Source organism: Cenococcum geophilum (genome assembly GCF_001692895.1).
Source record: "Cenococcum geophilum 1.58 unplaced genomic scaffold K441scaffold_13, whole genome shotgun sequence".
Lineage (NCBI taxonomy): Eukaryota > Fungi > Ascomycota > Dothideomycetes > Gloniales > Gloniaceae > Cenococcum > Cenococcum geophilum.
Genome location: NW_027137571.1, coordinates 1,834,671 through 1,853,919, shown reverse-complemented (window position 1 = coordinate 1,853,919; position 19,249 = coordinate 1,834,671). Strand labels below are relative to the sequence as shown.

The window sequence follows — 19,249 nt, the reverse complement described above, 5'->3', positions numbered from 1 at the left end:
AACTTCATTCTCTTAACATGAGTGGCCACCGAGTCTACGCCGCATACTACGCCGCATACTACGCCGCAACCATGATGTTTCAAGAATGGAGAGGTGATCAGTTAATCACACAACCCAAAAAAGGAACAATTCGGCAGGCAGAACAGCCTCAGCTCTCCAAAATGCAGGAAGGGAGTAATCTATTGGATTACAAGGCTTGAAAAGTATTCGAAAGCATCAGTCAAGCGCTTCTAGTTGATGCCATAGGGGCAAGCGCCTGTACCTTAACTGAACCCGCCCTGAGGCAAACCGCGTTTCTAACGTGAGCGTTTGCTGTCATTTTCGGGACATTGGACATATTATGGATTCTATAGTAAGCATGTTTGAAAAGCGTCTCACTTCATAATGCTGAAGGCCTGGAGCGCCTTGAATTATGGTTGCTAGCGAAGCCCTCTGGATGTTTCAGAGTGATGTAGACGCCGTTGTGGAGTCTCGTAAGAAAACATCATACGGTCTGTGCTTTGACGTATTTTTAGAGCTCCCGGCCAACCAGCCGTTCGAGCATTGCGTTCTCGAAGCTTTGCATCCTTGATCATAAAATTAACATAAGAATGTGCCCACCACCATGCTTAAAGGATATAAACCATAGCGCCGTGGCAGTATATTGATTAATATGTCCAACCTAGCCACGCTGATTTTCGGGAGCTCTTTCGGCACACTTCGCTGACAGTTTGTGGAAGGAATCCCGTTTTCGGTTCCTGAAAGGCCTTGTAACTTCTAGCAAACCCTACTGCCTTCCTTTCATCATAATTAATTTCTAGTCTTGCTGCTGCTTCTTGAAACCCTTATATTAGTTAGTTCTGCAATCTGCTTGATTACTTTACCTCTCATCCATTCTCTCTATTCACTCTCTCCGTCAATCTACATATAAAAATTTAAGCATTGGCCTATCTCCCTTAGGTGATACCGGAGCTCAACACCCAGGTGATCCCCACTCTCACAACTCCGGTTTCTTAGCCCCCATTGCTATGGTCGAAGCGTCGTGTAAGGTGCGCCTTGCAATGTCATGCATGTTAATAAATATAGCCCTTTCTTTTTCGAGATGAATTCTGGGATTGCCTCCCAAAACGATCAAAGCTACACAAACCTAAGTAGGGTTAAGTTGCCAAAAGTTTAGTCTTTATTAGGTTATGCATATTAGGATAGATTTCTGAAGGCCTTTCACCTTCATGGCAGTATCAGCAGCAACAGCCAAATAATTCACGATTCAACCATAAACAATTAGGATAAAATACGATTAGTTCAAGGTCAGATGGTGGTTACGGTATGGTTATACGGGCGAAGAAACCTAATTACCCCTTGGGCACTTCTCTAGATAACCGTATACAATGTTGTCATTTCATAAACCTGAGATATTAGCATTAGTAAAGGTTGCTCGGCCAAAAACTGTACATTAAAGGAAAGGTATATCTCTAGAGGTGCAAAAAGAAGAATGCACCCGTATCTTACAGATTCCAAATACAACGCACGCTAATGTCAGAACCAAAACTCCAGATATAAAGAAAGTGTATCGGCACCATAGATGCTGAATGGCCTAAGCCCATGCTACGCTACGCTATGCTCCATCTATGCTCTCTAAAACTCCGTAATAGGGCAATCCCAACAAGGGCGCCGCACCAGAAATTCGCTGCAAACTGTACAGGTTACCATGGTTACTTCAAGGTATCAACCTTGAAATGGCTGGGAATGCGGAGTGCCTTTAGCACTGGTTTCTGCCTCCAAGGATGTTCGGATCCAGTGTGCTGAAGGCATTCAATGCCTCCAACCGAGTCGAAACACAATCGAATTGATCTTCAGGGTCACCTCACAAGCACTTTGTCCTCCTCTCCCAAAGTGCCCGTTAGCCACCGCCCCATGTAGGTCTGCCACCTCATAGGATCCTGCTCTTTCGTCGCTTCCCTGGCCCTCCGATGTCTCACCAACCTCTCCGCTGTCTGTGCCAGCATTACCTTCGGCGGTGCATACTCTCTGTCTTCTTTCTCTCTCGTCAAATACGTCTCTGTTGCCTTCTCCATCCTCGTCAATGTCTTGCCTCCAGGAACCACCGAGTCCTTCCCGGTCTCCGAGTTCTTCCACATCCCTTTCTCCCAGTTGTCCAGCGTCATGTTCTCGAGTCCGGTGCTGACATTTAGTCGCTTGTACCAGCGGTACTCACCCTTAGCTAGCATGCGCATCGTCTTGTGTTTTTCTTCTCCTTCAGTGTATTTGATGAGGACGTTCTTGAAGACCGCAAATTTCTCGGCCCATTTTTTCATCAGCTTACTCTGTCCAAACGGCCCAGGCCAGGCGCTTGCAAAACCATCCTGCGCTGAAGCGAAGCCATCTTTCGTTTCGTCCGGACGACCAGTGCCAATGCTAAGGAGAAGGGCAGGTGCCTTATCCTCGCCACGAAGAGACGCGTGCTCGGAATAAGCAGTGTAGGATGGATTATTTTCGCGAATTCCACCGTCTTTGAAGCCAACACGCTTATTGTCAATCTCTGCTTCGAGCATTTTGAAGAAAAACGGGGCTGCTGAGGTTGCTCGGGTTACTTCCCATATGCGGAGTTTGTCGGCACCTTCGTTGTATTGGGTTACCCAGTCCGGGGAGACGCCCTGTACGTAACGGTGGTCGTAGGTGCGGAGGAGATACGCCTCGTCGATTGAACCGCTGTGTGTCGCTGTAAGGCAGATTGTTTGACAGATACGCTCCGTTTGAGCTGGCTTCAAATCTTCCTCACCACTCGACGATGACATGTTGGCTTCTTCGTCTACCTCCCATGGATGCCAGTCCTTCCCGTCGCAGTCTCCATCGTGATTTTTGCAGTACTTCTTCACAATGCGCTGAACCGCTTGCTCCAATGGCTTGTGACGGTACTTTGTCGCCAGTGGTAAGATGCTGCGCCTGTGCCCAAAAAGGTTGTTTCCAACTTCACGGTATAACTCTAGACACTGTGGTACGGTCATGCGCAACCTCCCAAGCATAACAGATATTAAGCCACCTGTACTGGTGCCATACATGTAATCGAAGTAATGACATGGTAACAGTTCATCCTCCTTGAATTCTCGTTGTGTTCCGATCGGTCCCTCTTCTTCCTGAAGCCGTTTTTCGCATTCGGCAACCTCGTGCATAAGGTGTTGTAGTATAAGGAGGCTAGAGTACCCGCGGATGCCGCCGCCATCTGTCAATATTGTTAGTGGTTGACTCAACAAAAAAAATGATGTGCTTTCTAGGGCAGTGCCATGCTATTGCTGGGGGACTTCTAGAAGTACTGAAGATAAGCTTTCGAGGCCTTCAGAGCCGATACCGTGGCAGCACCGGCAGCACCTTGCCATATAGGGTCTTCGGAGCCCAATTACGCGATAGCGACAGCCCGAAAAGGCCTTGGTGCGAGAGGGTAGAGTGGTTGAGGATGCACAGGGGGCCTTCAAGCATTCGAGCGAAGCTTTTTCGTAGTCTTCGCTGGCACCACTGAAGGTGGCAATCACGGTCCCGCAGCGGTAGGGTAGGGGAGGCTTCACTCACCAAGCGTTAGGATTAGGTCATCCCAAGCATTCTCGTGGTCCACGTTTTTTGCCCATGCGACACCGGAGTGGACCTCATCAGCATTTGAGGCGCTGGTCATGATGCTGAGGGGACGGGTCGGCGAGTCTACTGGAGGTCGCAACATGATGGGTATTTAGTATATCCACTCGACAGTCAACAAGGATGTGCGAAACAAAATGGATGCCATAAGGAGCGGGCGCAAGACTTAAGGCTGTAAAACAGTGGGAAGCTCATGCGGACAGGCGAGAGAAGGGCGGAGGGCTGCGGTGGCAGTCAAGTGGCCCCAAGTGGCCCCAGATGCAGGGTCAAACCACGCTAAACCGTAAAACCAGGCTGAGCAGGGTGTAGTTGCAGCTCGTGGAATAACGCTGAAAGAAGCTGGAGTTTGCTTGAGGGTCGAGTCATACATTAAACCCATCAGCAGGAGTTTGATGAAGTCAACCCGTGATTCTCCATCTTCCTTTTTAATTTCTCGTAGGCTTCGTAAACAGCTCTCTTCGCCGCACAAAACCATTACTCCTGCAGCTCTCGGGACACGTTCCAATAAAACTGTAGCTTTTATGTCTGGCAGACAATCTCTGCACTATTCAGGTGGAGTGATGCCTGAAGCAAACAGGTGCAAAAGGCCAGATTACGCCCCTGTAACCACTACGCTTCTCGTGGGCTAGTTAGTTGAGCAAGCTGCAGGCCGGGTGGACACAGACGCAGCAGGTGTGCGGCGACAGGCTGCTGGCCTAAATGCCAGGGACATTAATCCGAGACATGCGAGTGGATAAATGGTTTCTGTTACGTGACGTCTTGTGCGGCTGGCCTACTTCCTCGTGCTGCGTCGTAAAGGGGCGTAAGGGTGAGCATCTGAATGAGTGATACGGAAAGCCATAGAACAAGAAGAATTTAACAAGCAGGGTCTCACACCACCGGAGGATATCTGATATGAAGCCCGATTCTCAACGTTGCACAGCCGAAGAATTTTAGTGGAATGTGGGACAAAGCAGAGCGGCTGCGCCACTCTGTGGCTCGTTGCAGACTGACGTGAAAGCTGGGGTTGACAAACGTCACGCCACATCACTCTTGTCTCTTCATCGCCTCTTCGCCAACCTTCCCTTCGTTACCGGATCACCCCGCCTCACTTGCAATACTTAAGTAGCCTGAAATATCTCCACGACAAACCAACCGTTGACGCCGAACAAACTCACGGTCCATCCGCCCTACGTAATCACAAATAGAGCCTCGCCATCATGACCTGGCATAGCGAGTCTACCGGGACAAATTCTTCGACTAGCAGTAGTCAAAGATTTGGCCTGGATGAGGACGACAAGAGCAGCATACTCGTATACAGGTATCGCTCTGGCAGTAGCGGGCTAGAAATATCGTCGCAGCACGATCTCTGCAAATGCTTAGATGCTGGTAAGTTCGCCGAATACCTTCGTTGCCATTCGCAATCTCTAACGAGCGGCCTCCCACAGATCCAAATCTCCCAAACCTACGAGTCGCAAAGAAGAAGATCCCACGAGGCAATAGCCGGGTCGAAGTCCGCACCGAAGACTTGTTTCCCGAGGAGGATCGCAAGAAGTACTCCAAATATCCCACGTTGAAGAGTTCGTTGGCGAATGTCGGACTGCCCTCCGGGGCATATTGGAAAAGGCTGATGTTTAACTCTTTTCCTGAACTCTACATCGTATCGCGCTCGATAACAACTTCGCCTGAAAGCTCAACCAACAACTCTCCAGAGTCGTCGCAACATGTCTCCCCAAGCAGCACATTTCCATCGGACCATATAGCGGTGGAGGACCATGCCAATGTTCCTCCTCCGGATCATTCGTGATCATGCTCTGTAACAGCTGTGTGGGGTCGTCGAACTTGCGAGGACTCTGACTGAGCGAAAAGGGCGTTTCACCCAGCCATACGTATCCTTTATGGCTCATTACCTATGAGCTCCAAAGGCGGCGATAAGTCTTTCGCCTAAATTAGCCTCTTCAGAACTCTCTGAAGAGTTCACCTCACACTTTTAACATCAATCCTATCCTAAAATCTCTCGCCTGTACAGTCTACGACTTTCAGCTACGCGAACCTCTGCCTCGATTATTGCTTCACCAACACCACACGTCGGCTATACCCATAAGTTTGTACACCTTGCGCATTTCAGCGACAGGCGCTTGTCGGTGTTTCTTGGAGTTCTTGCCTATTCTTGTTTCTTTTGTCTATTATGGGATCGAGACCTGCCTGGGAATGGCGGTCTACATGTATCATGTTATTTCCCCCGAAAAGCCAAGCCATAAGCTTGTATGGTACTATACAGGCCTGAGACAGGCCACTAAATGCATTTGTTCTCAGTTGTGACTGCTTATCGAGACACGCAGCCATTTCCCCAGTACTGACCCACATTTTAATAGATATTAAGATCATTTGAACACACTCTATGCGCTGATGCCTTTATAATTTCTTACGTTCTCTTAGTGCACCCTCAAGCGTCACAACTTCGTGGCACCAGTAATAACATCTCTCAAGAGTTTCAACGCCTCAACAGCAAACCGTACCATATTCGCCTCCCGATCCCCACCCAGCCCTGTCTCTATCTCACGCGTTGTGGTGCCAGACTCGGAGCTTACTGCGAGCGCGACGTATCCTCTACAAGTACGTTCAATCGATTAGCCAAACGATAACCACTTATGCAGCATTCGTAATAAAATCCCTTTGGAACACTACAGCCCACTTACGGCGTCCTATTCCTCGTGTTCCCGCCCGTCGGACCAGCAGTTCCGCTCTCACTGACGGTATATGTCGAACCCAGCTTCGCGCGAACGTTCTCAGCGAGCCCAGCGACAACGGCAGGGGTGGGGCCCGCGTATGATTTCAAGGTTTCAGATGTCCAGCCCGCAAAAGCGATGCGGGATTCGAGGGTGTAGAGCTAGTAACAGGGGACGGTGTGAGCTACGCAATGCTTAGGGTGAGGAAAGCTACGCGTACTGTGAGCCCACCCTTGTAGAAGCCGCTGGCGCCTGGTGTGGAGAGGAGGGCAGCAGAGATGATGCCGCCTGCAGCCTGCCGCGTTCTTGGTGTCAGTCGAAAAGCTCAAGCCTGGGCATCATATAAGCAATTGCAGTTGCGACGTACTGTTTCTGCTACCGAGATGCTTTCTTTCCTCTCCTTCAACAAGCTAGCCACCTCTGCAACAACCTCCCGCACCGGATCAGGCGGGAACTGCGACGATGCCATGAGTTTGCGATTGAGCTTCGAGAGACGGGTAAAGTGATGTAAAGGCACAATGTCACAGGTTTAGGGAAGTTACAGTAGCGAGGTGAGCTGGCAGGTTACCCAGATTGTCAGGTTCGGATGCGTGGTGTTTTAGGGCTTTTGTGCTTCTATTGACGACTCGTACAGATTTTCATCCCCCAACACCGCAGGGTAATTACCTGACGTCGAATGTGGTGGGGTGTTCGGCTGATCAGCGGTTGGGGTAGAATTCCGACGCTTGCGGCAATTGCAAGGGTCATTGTTGCGAGATTGCTTTATGAGACGGCCTACCTTCTTTGAGAAATTCTCTTGTCTGCCACTATTCAACCAAATTTTACAACCTTCGAAAGCTATATGTGTTCTATTGAACACGTCCGGGCCGATAATAACACGTATGCCTAGTCATAAGTTCACTACCGGTCAATATAATTTTCGTCTATTGCCAGAATCCTGTGCCGATAATAGCAGAAGGAAAGTTTGCTTCGCAGTCATGTACCCATTTCCATTTGTTTTCGCCGGGGACAGGAGGAAGCAAAAAAAAACTCTAGTGTTACGACAGGGTGTTTGAGGTGAACAAACAATCCCATGCACGCCGTCCATGGGTTCGTCGATAGGGTGATCATTAGATCCATGGGTTGGTTCTGTAAAGTCAATCCTACCTCTGAAATTGCGTATCCTGTGAGATATAAGACAACGTTAGTGGTGGGCGTCTGCTAGGAGTTCCGCACAAAACATAACCTTAGTTCTATCTTTGATTTCTGCTCGAGAGGCTTTTTCTAGAACAGCTACAGAACTCATGAAACATTCGTTAGGTCATCGAAGTAGCAGAGGACCTTCTCACCGACCCCATGCCCATCATTCGGAATACAACAGATTTTGAGGCGACCCAAGCAACTACGGAGAGCCGCATCGAACTAGACGGTCGATTGACAATTTGCGATACGTGGAAGACGAATATCCTGTGCAGCCTCCAGTCTTTCGACCAGACTGAAGACTAGAGCTATGTGGATGAATGTTTGAGTAGGAACAAAACAGTTTGGGGCAATTTGTGGATGCTGAACCAACCGTCAGTCTAGATCGACGATCAGTTGAAAGTCCACAATGTCAGAGATGCATATAAGTTGATGTACACGCGCCGACGGTAAGCAAATAGGAAGCAAATGAAGCAGTAGATTGATAAGAGAATCAAGTAGTAAGTGCGACTTGTAGAGCCTCTCTCCAGCCTTGATCAATATAATCCTAATTAGGAAATTAGTACATAACTAATATAACCAATATAGTCAGTCATAATCAGATGGGGTGATTTTATAATAATCAAAATCTATAGGCTGATTACGATTACGTTGATTATCTTGCTTCACAACAATCTCTTTTATCGCGCGCTCCAGCTCTTCGGAGTTGGTTCTTTTGAAGCCGTCTTTGTTTCCTAGCAATCATCGACTGTCGCCTAAAGCCGGCCAAGCATGGACAAGCCGCTTATCAATAAGCTACTAACCCGCCAGAGATCTCCGTCCAATACTTTCTCGAAATCGAAAAAATTTAGTAATTTTATATTGGCTTGGTAAAGGGCCAAAATTCGTAACCTAACCTAACCGCTTACATCACTGGCGAAACCTGGGGGTCTTGAGGGACAGAAGGCGGGCGAGAACACCGGTGGCGAATAACGAAAAATCCGGGAAGGGGATCTTGAACCCTCTGGCTTTACAGTAAGTTACCATAGTAATATCGCGAATATTACTACATAGAATTATAGAGGACTCCATACGTAATGTATCTACTTTGCAGCCTTTTGCGAGCTGTATTGGTGGAGGAGTAGCAATTGTAAGCTCTGCAGATGCATGGAGGCCTGATGCTTTGAGAGCTCTGCGGAACGAACTTTAGGGGGGAGCAGTGCACGAAGCTCTGCACGGAGCTCCGCACGGAGCTCTGCAAAAGCTCTACTAAAGGCTCCACTAAAGGTTCTGTAAGAGCTCTACCCACGCATCAAATAGAGCACGCACTGCGAATCTTATTGCAGACACCGCCTTTGTATACACTGGACGAAGCTCCGCCTAGCGGAAGGGGGGGTCTAGTCTCGCCCTGGGAGCGCAAAAAAATAAACCTAGCCTTTGATATATATAGCCTCACGATCGAATCAAAATCAAGCTTGCAGCCTCAATATGCACCAGACTCGTAATCAAAATGCAGTGGGAGGATCCAAATCAAGCTTTAATACCTCGGGTCAAAATTTTCGTCGGAGACCCGATGATCCTCCTACGTTTGTATCTTGAGATTGGTGCTGGAAACCGTGCATCAGTTGGCGCCGTGCACGGCCCGGTACGAACTTCTAAAATCCGAGGACGGTTTGACCCAAAACGGTTTAATGCGCGGTTAAATCTCGGATGAAGGTCTGGGAACGAGATAATAAACTATGAATGTTATTCTAGTTTACTTTGCGATGTACTTCCCTCTAATAATTGACCCCAGATCATGGAACCCAGCGCAATTGTCGGACTGTGCGGGAGCTGTATCGGGATCACCTACAGAGCCGGCAAACTTGCACATGACATCCATGACCTACGTCACAAATTTAAGGATGTAGATATCAGCCTCCTATCCGTCAAGAGCCAGGCATCCGCAATACAGGCCGTAACCGAGATTCTCTCTAGGTGGCTGGACAATCCGCAGGTTCAAGTAGATGGATCGCTCCAGTTACAGCTTGCCAGCATTCTGGATGCCTGCGAATTCCTTTTAGGTTTCATCCAGGAACATGTATCGAAAGCAACTCAATCTCAGCAGAAGTTAGGGTTCAGATCTAGGACTAAATACTTGTGGAATGAAAGCAGCTTGAATGGGTATAGAGATATGCTGCAGATCCAGGTTCAGGCGTTGCAGCTAATCCTTCAGTGTATCCAACTGTAGGCAATCCAACCTTTATTATAAAGCTTGAATGGCGCTTCTCTACGAGTGTATTCTTATCTCTGCAGGCCTTCGCACTCGGATCGACAGTCACTCCTAAGTCGTGCTAAATCTCAACAGGCGTTCAGCAAAATCCGTGATGACGCTGCATCTATCCTCTGCCTGCGGGATACGGACACTTGTTTTAGTCGAGACAGCATTATTAGTGATAGACAGTCTACGGTAGACCTCCGATTCGACTTCGATCATGAGCTCCTGTCATCTTGGGTGTATCGCTTGGCGTTCTCATCCTTGGTTAAACATAAAATGGGGGCGGGGAAACAAAAGAGGGCTGAATTAGCGGATAGCATCTCTATTATGGGTCTGCATTCAAATAAAGCAGATGCGGAGAGCAAAACCACTACTAAAGATGATGTTGAGGCCAAAGCAGTGGACAGCCTGCATGATAGGATGAAGGATAATGCGCTTATCCCAGGGAGCTCTAAAGCGGATACAGACTCACGGGGCCTTTTACCTGTCGACCACAATGCAGATGAGGACATAACTATCCACAATGACCGAGAATTTTATAGAGAGGACTGCCCCAGGCTTGCAGAAGAAACGAATTCTCAGCCTGCTCGGACCCACTCGCCTGCCGCTCTTAGGGGCGTCCTCGCAGAGTATCGAAGAAAGCGACTAGGATTGAGAGTGACAACCTCTCAGTTCAAAGGAGGGCATTTCATCAGCGAGCTACCGACCCTACCGCCTGTGGCCCCTCTTACAGTAGGCGACCTGGATCTTCGTTTTGAAGAGAGTGGTATTAGCAAAACTGATGGTGCAGGCGGTCCTTTTGGCAGGATAATAAAAGCCAAAAATGTGTCGTTTAATAACAGACTCACCGTGTGTAAAACATGGTCAGCAGCTCAGTACGACAGGACTCCTATTTCCTGTGCTTTTTTTACTCGCCTCACCCCGACAATTGTGGTCGAAACAAAGATGGAACTTAACAATTTCAAGAAGACGGTAGGCTTTCTTAGCAATATCAATTTAGCAAATCTCCTAACCTCTACCTTAGATGCTTGTTCATCCGGAGTCGGAAATATACACGCATTTCTTTAAGCCTAATGCGGAGTGCAACGTGCCAACGGCTAGCTTAAAAGTATCCCTTAACCCGTTAACTTGGGCACGTAGGTTATCGATAAGAGTCCACCAATTAGATTAGTAGGATTCTGTAGCCGTGCTCAGGAATATAAAATTCGGGGAGTGGCCAAGGCTTCGGAAAGGGTTTTTTCGCCGTCTTATTTAGGGGAATCTTATATTAAGTCTTCTGAACAAGATCTACATCAATTCTAGCGTGATTAGAAGGCATGGTGGTGGTGTATTTAACGGTCGAATTCTACGCGTTGTTCTGATTCAGACTGCGGAGGATAGGCCGGATAGCCCTCTCGGATAATAGACCTATCAGCTGATAGTATCCGGAGACTATCCGGATAGTCTCCGGATAGTCTTGGCAAAAACCCTAAATATGCTTATACTTGTAATACACCCCCCAATATTAAATAAATAAAATTTCTATTAGTATAGATTTATAGAGCTTGTAAAGCGCTTTAAAATGGTACCACTTTTATCTAAATATCCTAAGGATAAGTAATATTATATAGATATAAAGCTTACAAGAGCTCTGCGGAATGAGGCTTAGGGGGAGCCCCGCATGGAGCTTTACCAAAGCTCAGCAAAAGCTCTACACGAAGCTCTGCACAAAGCTCTGCGGAGGCTCTGCACAAAGCTCTGCGGAGGCTCTGCACAAAGCTCTGCGGAGGCTTTGCACGAAGCTCTGCGTACGACGGTTCTGCGTACAACAGCTCTACTACGGAGGCTCTATATAAAAGCTTTGTGCAGAGTTTCGTGTAGAGCTTCGTGTAGAGCTTCGTGCAGAGCTTCGTGCAGAGCCTTAGTAAATATCTTTAGCTTTCCTACTAATTAGATATCTCCTTTCTACCTTTTTATTTATGATTTTCTTTATATAAAATACTATAAAATAAAATAAAAATAGTAAAAAAGAGAGGAGACCCAGCAGTCTAAATTTAGTAACTTTTATCTATTCCTTATCCTCCAGTTCCACGATCTAATTCTTACCCTCTAGTGCTCCTACTGCCGCCGCTATAGGCTAAGAAATTTTATTATACGCCGAATATTACCCTATAATCCCGCTACTTATAATTTCTATAGCACTCACTGCAGAACCCTGTAGTTAAAATTTTGCGGATATCCATATATTATCCGGATATTATCCGATATCCGGGTTATCCTCGGATAGGATTATTATCCGCCCAACCGGATAGGATAATTTATCCTCCGCAGGTCTGGATTCTGATTCTGGTGTTCGCGCACGGGCCTTCCACTCTACTCGCCCTGACGGGTCAAGGGATAGCTCTCGACGCACAACCATAGATGGAACATATAAGCTTTGCAGTGTGTGGGAATTGAACGAGCAACTTTATTGTAAATCTATGGAAATCAAGTGGTATATATACATGAGAAAGGTGCAGACAATAAGGGGTAATTGACCGAGTCAGTGACCGAGTCGGTGAGCGAGTCAAGGTGTACATGGTGATACGAGACAAGACAAGGTAGTGTTTTGGCAGGGTACCGTAGTCGGTTACAGAACATCTTCGACATAGAGTGCAATAAGATTGGTATCTTATCTTTCACCATGCATGTGAGACATGAGCAGCTAGTATTAACAGTAACCAAGCCTATAAAGAACTTTAATCTAGCAGCAAACCTCTAGGGTGACTCTAATGCAATTGCGGAAACTATCCAACTGGTGTTTTTTCTCGACTTGGCCCACTTTAAATAGTAAGTGCGGGCTTATTGTGGACATGTACAATTGCGCAGAAATGCAATGGGCCAGGAGGGAGAATAAGGAGCGGGAAGGCAGTCTTGTTTGTAGAGCTGTGTATTTAGAAATCGGGCGACCTGGATGCGGAATACATTGGTTGTAGAGAAGGCACGGGCTTAATGGCTTTGCAGAGCCTTGGAAATTAAGCCAGGTTGCTTGTTTATATTCTAAACGTTACTTTGGCAAGCGCTACTACTTGAAACTGCAAGCGTCCAACTAAATACCTGCTTGAAAACTTGTACGGTCTGGGAGCTTTTATACCTCTTTTCCTCAGTACTCCGATGCCTTAGTGCCCCACACGCTATTTAGGCAGAGAATTCGGTTACCAGGCCTTACAGGATCGCATTGGGGGGTTCGAATGAATTGGGGTACAAACTATGAATAATCAACCTTCGACCCGGAGCAGTTCTATATCCCAATGATTATATTTTCCCCAACTTACACACGGTCCTCATCACACAATATATATATATATTGATTATTAAAGAACACCAAAATCGAAATCCGACCCATACTGTCCTATGGGGGCTCTTTTCCGTCTCATCTTGTCCGTACGGTCAAGCTGAGAGTGAGGATCTCGTCTGTTACTGATGCAGCGACGTTACGTCGCGGCTACAGGGCGCTTTCGAATGCGTCGCCCTCGACGCCGTCAGAATAGCAGAGTTTTCGCGGGTCTTGGCGCTAAGACCTAGTCAACAATACGGGCAAGACGACTCCATAAAATCGACCTCTGCACCTCCACGCGGTGGAGCCCGGGAACCTAGTATGCAGCTATTGGCGTTCCATCTGGATCGTGCCAATAGATTACTAGAGCAAACGCAGAGACGTGCGTACGGCTGCGCAGCGCCGGCGCTGCGACATGGTAGTGCAAAAAAGTTTCTGCTGGGAGGGTGAGCCCTAGCGGAAGCTTATAAGTTCTACTACGTCTTCACGTATTCGTTCCGGTACACCTGAAGCACAGCTTTAAACGGCGTCCCCCCTCTACCTCCTATACGAATACCTACACGACCGAACGAGCCGCATGCGGCGACCGATGAGCCGCGAACGGCGACTGAACGAGCCGTGTACGGCGACCGACCGAACCTTATACGCCCTAGGAAGTCTGTGATGAGCCTCTCATTCCCCACTCTACCCGACGGCCTGGACTTACCCATGCGGTATTTTGTCTCCCTCTATGTCTCGAAAACCAGCTAGGCGCAGGCGATAGGATGTAGGGGACCTAGGTTGGGGCCCTAGGACAAGACACCTAGTCACATTCGTCCCGCTGTTCCTTTGGGGTGGAAATCACGCTGCAAGTAGGAGGACTAAGGCGTATATACGCTAGGGTATTTGGAGAGGAGCGAAAGGGTAGGATTACACTATTTTCACGGCAATTATCTTTATAAATCTATCAGGAAGCATGGTACGAAAGGCAGACAGGGCAAGATAGGCAATCAGGACACCCCCGTACGGGGGTCTCAGAGCAGCGACCTAAAGGTATTTTTCCTCCCGTTGACGCAGTACGGGCGTGCTACCTAGAGGGGTACACTCTGTATTACCACTCACGTTCGCCTTGGAGGTTTTTTGTATCTATATCACGGCAGTAGTCTGCATGGACCTTGATTGGGACCGCATCAGACGTTAAATAAGAATAATATATATATTGATTATTTAATATACTCTACACCCACAGATTATTGCAGAGAGGTACCTGCCCGTAGGATATCTTGACGGTCTACTGCCTCATTACCACCTTTGCTGGTGTCGGTATCAATTAATTAGTAAGCCTTGGGAATTAACAAGTGATGACAGGTGCCAGGGAAGCGTTATGAAGATTATGGATTATTGTCGATCCGGATCGGTGTTTGAATCGGATTTCCCAGCAGGCAAGGAATACATGAACCTCGCTCACCAAGCTATACCCAGTGCGAGCATTTTCGGCACTGCTCGAAGAGCTCAATTTCATAGGACTAATTTTTAATGAATGGCCGGAGTTCGCCAGCCTTGAAAGTCGCAGCGTTAGTCTCAGAAGCCAAGATGGAGACTATGACGAGAGAATAGGAGACGAAAGGTTCGAGGGTTAACGATTGTCTGTTGCAAATCATTCAATTTTTTTAATCACCTCATCTCCTGAGTTCTATTTAGAAAATCAAACTACGAATGGGGTTATGAGCATCTCGGCACTAAAATTCGGTTACCGTAGATGTGCTTGATATCTGAAATGGATTTTATGAAACTCTCCCCATCATCCTAGACCTTTCCAGTCCCACTTCGCGCGCTCTGAATTCCTCTTCGTGACAGTGGCCTCATCGCCAACTGCAATACGCTTTCCTTGGTCTTTGAGCTCTAGAAAGCCATAACGCCCGAATACAGGACTGTACCTGGAACCTGTATCAACCCTCCTATCCTTCTGTAGCTTCTTCAACACTGTGCCAGCCTCTCCTGTTCCAGGTTTCCCCGTAGCATAGTCAATGTTGATACTCCGACAACGAAGACAGTTGTGTAAAAGATTGACTTCAGCATCACCCAACCGAATCATGCCCCAAAAGTCTTCTTCCCATGCTGAATCTGCCCCCTCGACAATGATATTCGGTCTAAACTTTGAAATGTCCATTTCTTCCCCATCTGGCAGGCGCGCAGATACATTCTGCAGGGATGTTTCAGAGACGACAAGGTATGGGGCGCAGTCCGCGAACGTTATTTGCTCTTTAACATCTTTTGAAGATCCGATGATTGGAATGTTGCTGGAGATGTCCCAGAGCCAAGAGCCATTTGATGGGCCGGCTGTGACGGCTGGGAAGAGCACAGGTCTAAGGTTTTCTCCTAAATAGGCAAGAATAACATCGTAGCCAAAGCAGGATGAGAACCAGTTGTTGTATTGTGAATCCATCTTATACGCACTGGTAGGGCTACCGTGCATAGTTACGTCGAATGTCTCCAAATCCGAAGTATTAGGTCGCAGCGGAATGTTGATCGTTTTTGATTCGTTCTCCTCTGGAGGCTTGTATGACACGATTATTTGCCCAACCCCGGACGCATCGTCCTCGGGAAAAACGATATCCGTCAAGAACAATGCCATGGACGGGAACGAAGATAATAACATGTTCTCATAGCGGTCTGGATGAACTTTGAGAATCATGAATCTCCGATCATATGGGAAGCCATGTTTCGTGACTACTGCTTCACTGATGGTAGTGCCTCGCAGGGACTTGATGGGGTATGTGTAAAGCTGGATGGAGGGATTATCAACAAGCTAGACCATGACGGATAGCAGGGTAACGAAGGGCGATGCTTTACCTGTCTAATTTTCATGGTAGCGCCGAATAATCAGAAAATAGTTAGAAGAATAGGGTTATGTTTGCTTTATGGCTATGGCTATTGTTATGGCTTTGGCTGCAGCTTTATGAGGTAACTGCGGGGTACGGCAATGCATCTTCGATGAAGTTGGGTTTTTTTTCGTATCGATGTTTGATGAAGGTGGAAGAAATTCCTCAAGTGAGTTTAGTCTCAGCCATCATCGGGGGTGATGCTTGGCTGGAGCCACGAAGCAGCCGAAGCAGCCACAACCGCGAACGTCGACAGAATTTCGACTCGCTTCGTTGCATTGCGGACACGCCGATGTCACTTCAAATTCTCAGACTGTGGGTGGATACGACATGCAAGCGTGGCTGGAGAACAACAATAAATAAGACAGAGCTGCACTCCAGACGTCCCTCGCATTCGTTCCTGGGCGGGAAGGCACCAGGAGACAGCCGCTGCATGTTTGAAGATCGGTCGGCGAGAAGTCAGGAGGCCATGAAGGTTTTCGAATCACAAGAGAGACAATAGATAAGCTTGCAGGAGGTTGTCAGACCCCGAGCTGCCGTTGGTGGGAGAGCAGCTGTTCGTGGCTGTGCAAAAGAACCGGCGAAGGTCGGCAGACCGAAAATTGCCCCTCCGGCCATGAGTCTTGTCGCATTGCCTCCCTATTAGCAATGCTTTGCGCTCTGGCCATATCCTATCTTGACATACCCGTCATCGTTATCATAATTATCATGTTTGATGACACTCATCACTACTGAGCCTTTTCAACCCCGTTCAACCGCAACTGCACCTTGCCTTGCGCCTACACGCACCCAGTCTATTCCAAGTCAGCCTGAACGAAAGCCTTGGAAAACTGCCATTCACCCAGTACACCGTGCTGACGCATCCTGCGCGCGTTATGCAACCCATATTTTTGGATACTGCAACAAATAGTTCTGACCTTGTTACTGCGGCTGAGGGCTGACGAAGGTTCACCTACATCAAACGGCGATTCCGATAATCACCCGACGACTACTGCTGTTATCTGCCACCACCCCAACTTCTGAATCTACGTACACTCTCAACCACATACCAGCATACAGCATGTCCTCCACCTGGGTACGGCGGAAGGATACTACCAAAGGCCCTCCTTTGCGTATTTTGTCTCTAGGTGAGCACCTTCAGTTCTACCACTGATTTAACTGGCACTGACGTTTGCGATTCTAGATGGCGGGGGAGTGCGTGGCTACTCCATGCTTATTATTTTGCAAGAACTCATGCACCGCACATTCGTCGAAATCGAGGGCAGAGCGCCGAAAAGGCACGAGATTCCGAAGCCGTGCGACCATTTTGATCTCATTGGGGGTACAGGAACTGGAGGTTTGATTGCGATAATGCTGGGCCGGTTGCGATTAGACATCGATACTTGCAAGGATGTCTACGTTCGCATGACGAAACGCGTCTTTGAAACAGACAAAACTTTTGCTGGTATTCCATATCGTCATACCTTGTTTAAGGCATCGAAGCTCGAGGAGGCAATTATGGAGTGTGTTAGGGAGCATACCGTATATGAAGAAGAAGGCAATGATGATGGCTCTGCCTCGACAGCCGATCTCCGGTCACCTATGACACCAGGAAGCGCCTATGGTGTTCCCCAAAGAAGTCCGAGCAACTCGAGCAGGTATAGCCAAATTGGGATGACTCCAATAAATCCCCGGAACTCTCTGGCTGTGAGGAGGTGGGGGAACCCGAATGCCTTATTCTACGACACAAGGGAGAATCGCACCAAGACGTAAGTTTTACAAACACGCTCCCAGGCTTGGAAGTACAAATTCTAACTATATTAACAGTGCAGTTACCGCAGTCTACAAAGGTACTCCAAAAAAAGGCAGTTCTATCTTACTACGCTCCTATGATTCCAGAAAAGAGCCGGCTCCGGAATTCGACTGTACGATATGGCAAGCCGGACGCGCAACTAGTGCTAATGGTCTTTCCTTCAAACCTATCCAAATTGGACAATCAATGTTCCTCGATGAGGGGGCCGGAAAATATAACCCAGCACCACAAATCCTGGACGAGGCTGTGTGTAACGAATGGCCCGGGCGGGAACTGGGCGTATTTGTCAGTATTGGTACAGGCAAGAGACCCCCTGGCACAAACCAACAGCAGTCCCTGTGGTGGGAAGGGTTTGTCTCAAGCGGTATAGGAGATTTTGCTGAGGCCCGGAGACGACTTGTTGCCAAGACCGAAGGATGCGAAGAAACACACTTAGCCATGAGGGAGCATTTGGCAAAGCGACAAGTCAACCCGGAGAATTATTATCGGCTTAATGTCAATGTTGGTGTCGGGGAATTTGGCATGAACGAATGGAATCGTCTCGCAGAAATTAGCACCAACACGCGCATGTATCTTGCCGATACTGATGTGCAGAGAATGAACCTGGACGCAGCCGCAAAAATGGCTAGGATACACAGTGCGAAGCTGAGATGGGAACGGGCAACGAACGGCGAGCCACAGCGACCCCAGCAAGAGCAATCTCGGTGGGATCGACCACTTCCAAACATCCCTTATCTGCCTCCTGCAGACCCTATCGCAGTTGAACTCCCCGCAGAGGATGTCACTCCGCAATCCTACCAAAGGAACCAGTCACAACTCCTGAGGCCGTCGGGCTTCCAGCAGCGCCGCTCTTCAGAGCAAGAGAAGATAGTTATCTTGTCAGACGAGTATCCCCAACCTGTTTCATCCGACGTGGCGCCTCGACACTCAGGCGAGCTCACATCGCCAAACCGCCGCAGCAACGAGCAATTTACTAGCAAGCCTCACAGCTCCAACGCATCCGTATCTCATTCACCACGACGAAGTGTCGAAGAAACAAGAGTCAACGATGAACAGCGCACCCCGCCTCCCCGACCTCCGAAAACCCCGATGCAGCGAGATGTTAAGCCGGCCATGCAAGGAACAATGTCGAGGCCACCCGCTGGAATAACTCTACCCTACCCGGATAACTATGGCCCACCGCCAGTTGTAAACATGGCACGGAAGCCGGAGTACGGCGTCCGATGATCTGCCAGACAAAAATTGAAATATCTGCATTGTTTCCAAGAGGCGTTTTTCAATGGCACAGGGTTTGATTGGCATTTCAATATGGGGGATTTTTTTTTAATTCCTAGCGCTGCTTGCTTGCAAAGATTCCCCGTCGGCGTTGCCGTTCAATGACACGAAATGCGTAACGACGCTTATATTTGAATTTTTCAGTAGTTCCGGTGTTGGTATGAGTGACAAGCGGCGAGTGCTGGCAACGTCAAAGGCCGCAGGATTACTTGTAGATTTCTGGTGGCGTGGTGTGGCGGACGGAATTGGTGTTTTATGCTTACGAAATATATGTGGGCGGAGCAAGAAGATTCCCGCTAT

General features: G+C 48.1%; 8 protein-coding genes across 8 annotated transcripts; 4 read left to right on the top strand and 4 right to left on the bottom strand.

The window, feature by feature from the left end:
- Positions 1–1,838: 1,838 nt before the first annotated feature.
- On the bottom strand, positions 1,839–4,018 carry K441DRAFT_607650 (FabD/lysophospholipase-like protein; the record flags this gene model as incomplete). Its single annotated transcript, XM_067645448.1, has 2 exons — positions 3,544–4,018; positions 1,839–3,199 (listed from the first exon to the last, which is right to left on the bottom strand). The coding sequence occupies exons 1-2, from the start codon at positions 3,686–3,688 to the stop codon at positions 1,839–1,841; spliced, it is 1,506 nt and encodes a 501-aa protein (XP_067506011.1). The 5' UTR covers positions 3,689–4,018.
- A 784-nt stretch (positions 4,019–4,802) lies between these two features.
- Positions 4,803–5,389, top strand: K441DRAFT_552377 (uncharacterized protein; the record flags this gene model as incomplete). Its single annotated transcript, XM_067643145.1, has 2 exons — positions 4,803–4,971; positions 5,031–5,389. 2 exons carry the CDS (start codon positions 4,803–4,805, stop codon positions 5,387–5,389), a joined length of 528 nt encoding a protein of 175 aa, XP_067506010.1.
- Positions 5,390–5,923: 534 nt separating this feature from the next.
- Positions 5,924–6,983, bottom strand: K441DRAFT_695012 (uncharacterized protein). Its single transcript, XM_067652776.1, has 4 exons — positions 6,679–6,983; positions 6,532–6,606; positions 6,282–6,472; positions 5,924–6,192 (listed from the first exon to the last, which is right to left on the bottom strand). The coding sequence occupies exons 1-4, from the start codon at positions 6,778–6,780 to the stop codon at positions 6,036–6,038; spliced, it is 525 nt and encodes a 174-aa protein (XP_067506009.1). The 5' UTR covers positions 6,781–6,983; the 3' UTR covers positions 5,924–6,035.
- A 2,272-nt stretch (positions 6,984–9,255) lies between these two features.
- Positions 9,256–11,126, top strand: K441DRAFT_695011 (uncharacterized protein). The gene is made up of 3 exons (XM_067652775.1): positions 9,256–9,695; positions 9,765–10,698; positions 10,751–11,126. The coding sequence occupies exons 1-3, from the start codon at positions 9,268–9,270 to the stop codon at positions 10,895–10,897; spliced, it is 1,509 nt and encodes a 502-aa protein (XP_067506008.1). The 5' UTR covers positions 9,256–9,267; the 3' UTR covers positions 10,898–11,126.
- A 2,293-nt stretch (positions 11,127–13,419) lies between these two features.
- On the bottom strand, positions 13,420–14,051 carry K441DRAFT_657184 (uncharacterized protein). The gene has a single exon (XM_067648138.1). The coding sequence runs from the start codon at positions 13,729–13,731 to the stop codon at positions 13,498–13,500; it is 234 nt and encodes a 77-aa protein (XP_067506007.1). The 5' UTR covers positions 13,732–14,051; the 3' UTR covers positions 13,420–13,497.
- A 579-nt stretch (positions 14,052–14,630) lies between these two features.
- On the bottom strand, positions 14,631–16,104 carry K441DRAFT_657183 (uncharacterized protein). Its single transcript, XM_067648137.1, has 2 exons — positions 15,854–16,104; positions 14,631–15,785 (listed from the first exon to the last, which is right to left on the bottom strand). The coding sequence occupies exons 1-2, from the start codon at positions 15,866–15,868 to the stop codon at positions 14,802–14,804; spliced, it is 999 nt and encodes a 332-aa protein (XP_067506006.1). The 5' UTR covers positions 15,869–16,104; the 3' UTR covers positions 14,631–14,801.
- On the top strand, positions 15,790–16,461 carry K441DRAFT_48556 (uncharacterized protein). The gene has a single exon (XM_067641929.1). The coding sequence runs from the start codon at positions 15,911–15,913 to the stop codon at positions 16,382–16,384; it is 474 nt and encodes a 157-aa protein (XP_067506005.1). The 5' UTR covers positions 15,790–15,910; the 3' UTR covers positions 16,385–16,461.
- Positions 16,462–16,942: 481 nt separating this feature from the next.
- K441DRAFT_685996 (FabD/lysophospholipase-like protein) lies at positions 16,943–18,901 on the top strand (the record flags this gene model as incomplete). The annotated part of the gene is made up of 3 exons (XM_067651944.1): positions 16,943–17,009; positions 17,066–17,630; positions 17,689–18,901. The coding sequence occupies 3 exons, from the start codon at positions 16,943–16,945 to the stop codon at positions 18,899–18,901; spliced, it is 1,845 nt and encodes a 614-aa protein (XP_067506004.1).
- Positions 18,902–19,249: the final 348 nt, after the last annotated feature.

Bases quoted from the DNA above. Each gene is read 5' to 3' on its own strand.
- K441DRAFT_695012 (XM_067652776.1), bottom strand. From the start codon at position 6,780: ATGGCATCGTCGCAGTTCCCGCCTGATCCGGTGCGGGAGGTTGTTGCA. The intron at 6,607-6,678 runs GTACGTCGCAAC...AGAACGCGGCAG, and splicing joins GCATCTCGGTAGCAGAAACA to GCTGCAGGCGGCATCATCTC. The intron at 6,473-6,531 runs GTACGCGTAGCT...CCCTGTTACTAG, and splicing joins TCTACAAGGGTGGGCTCACA to CTCTACACCCTCGAATCCCG.
- K441DRAFT_695011 (XM_067652775.1), top strand. From the start codon at position 9,268: ATGGAACCCAGCGCAATTGTCGGACTGTGCGGGAGCTGTATCGGGATC. The intron at 9,696-9,764 runs GTAGGCAATCCA...TTATCTCTGCAG, and splicing joins ATCCTTCAGTGTATCCAACT to GCCTTCGCACTCGGATCGAC. The intron at 10,699-10,750 runs GTAGGCTTTCTT...CCTCTACCTTAG, and splicing joins TTAACAATTTCAAGAAGACG to ATGCTTGTTCATCCGGAGTC.
- K441DRAFT_657184 (XM_067648138.1), bottom strand. From the start codon at position 13,731: ATGGGTAAGTCCAGGCCGTCGGGTAGAGTGGGGAATGAGAGGCTCATC.
- K441DRAFT_48556 (XM_067641929.1), top strand. From the start codon at position 15,911: ATGTTTGCTTTATGGCTATGGCTATTGTTATGGCTTTGGCTGCAGCTT.